The sequence below is a fragment of the Nanorana parkeri genome, unplaced genomic scaffold (genome assembly GCF_000935625.1).
Source record: "Nanorana parkeri isolate BGI_ZX_2015 unplaced genomic scaffold, ASM93562v1 scaffold658, whole genome shotgun sequence".
Taxonomy (NCBI): domain Eukaryota; kingdom Metazoa; phylum Chordata; class Amphibia; order Anura; family Dicroglossidae; genus Nanorana; species Nanorana parkeri.
Genome location: NW_017306926.1, coordinates 231653 through 233083, shown reverse-complemented (window position 1 = coordinate 233083; position 1431 = coordinate 231653). Strand labels below are relative to the sequence as shown.

Here is a 1431-nt window from a genome sequence, read left to right as displayed (position 1 = left end):
GGGGGATGGCGGGAATAACGTGCTCAGTTTTTGAAAGGCTGAGTTTTAAGAAGTGTTGCGACATCGAGGCGGATATGTCATTTAGTAGATTAGTGACACGCAAGGACACAATAGAGATCACGCACAAGATCCCCTTTAATGCAGACGCTGCAGAACACGTTTGTCCGTTTTGTTTTGAATAAATCGGATTTGTTCGGTGACGCGTTCCCCCGGACAGACGCGGAGTACAGACGGGGTTCCAGCTTATTGCGCCGTAAAACGTTGCGTCCGGCTGATCGATGTCAGACCGCGCCGAGGCCTTCCGGCAGACCGTCTGCACACTTTATTGGTTAATGGTTCATAAAGATCTCATCCGTCTTCTGTTCCCCGCGTGTCAGCGCTTCTGAAGGGCAGTCCCGCGACGCATGACCCGCTGTGCCGTCTCGTATTCTCAGCCAGGCGGTGTCCTTCCCGCCATGGAACCGTCGCGTCCCGCAGAACATTTAACATTTGTAAGAGACGTCGCAGAAGTGGAAAAATGTCTCCGATGTCCTAGCAATGGACCAGATACAGCCCTGGTGATCTGCGGGGACTCTGCGGGGCCCGCGCAATTCGGGATTTTACCCCCATTCTGGGCTCTTTGTCCCTGTACAGTGCACGAGTCCAACTAAACGGTGCTACTATGACGTACAGCTGCAGCAAAAGGTCCATTTTGTGTCTGTGGTCTAATCTGCGGGGATCCAATCTGATGATCCGCAGACAGGTCAGGAGAAATCGAAGAATCTCTGTTGGCTGGGAATTGGGCCTCTTGTGCACTTTGCTTCAGCAGTCTAAGGGCCCATGACGTCATTACATCTAATGTAGGTTCCATGGGCCTGCATTAGACGTGAGGATGCTGAGGAACACTCCACTAGCCGGGGAGAAGAAGAGAGCGCTGACTGTCTTCAGGTAAGTAGGTCTGCGGTACTCCGGCCCCCTGGACAAGATGAGCACTTAACCCTTGCAGCACAGGGGTAGCCCCACTGCCAAGGTACTTTGTTTCTGCTCCAAGAAGGTAATCCTCCATGAGATGCACACGTGACGGCCATGCCAACCGTCTTCTGCAAATGCTAATTTCCTGAGTTCTTTCTGGCTCAAAATACTGAGCCAGAATGTTCCCGACGGCTCCACTCCCCACTGATCATCAGGAAGCAATCCAAGTGGTTCCCTGATCACTGTGTCACACACATGTTGTCTGGTGGCTTCATTCACAAAATAAGCCTTCAGCCTGCAAATGACACTGCAGGTCCCACGGCGGCTGGAAAATGGCATTGATCCTCTTTTTATTACTGTGATTGTTAGATACAATTACAGTATTAGAAAAAAATGAATTGTGCATTTTATGGGCATGTTTTTTATTTAAACAGTGTAGCAAATCATTGCTCCCTCTCTCTCCCCCCCCTCTCTCTCTCT

At 50.7% G+C, this 1431-nt stretch overlaps 1 protein-coding gene across 1 annotated transcript in view; it reads left to right on the top strand.

Annotated features, from left to right (window-relative positions):
• The window catches only part of SPATA7 (spermatogenesis associated 7), a 34553-nt gene that overhangs the window by 24132 nt on the left and 8990 nt on the right, over positions 1-1431 (top strand). Inside the window, exon 10 of the mRNA XM_018563350.1 lies at positions 844-927. Coding sequence (XP_018418852.1) covers positions 844-927 — 84 coding nt within the window. The remainder of the gene's footprint in view (positions 1-843; positions 928-1431) is intronic.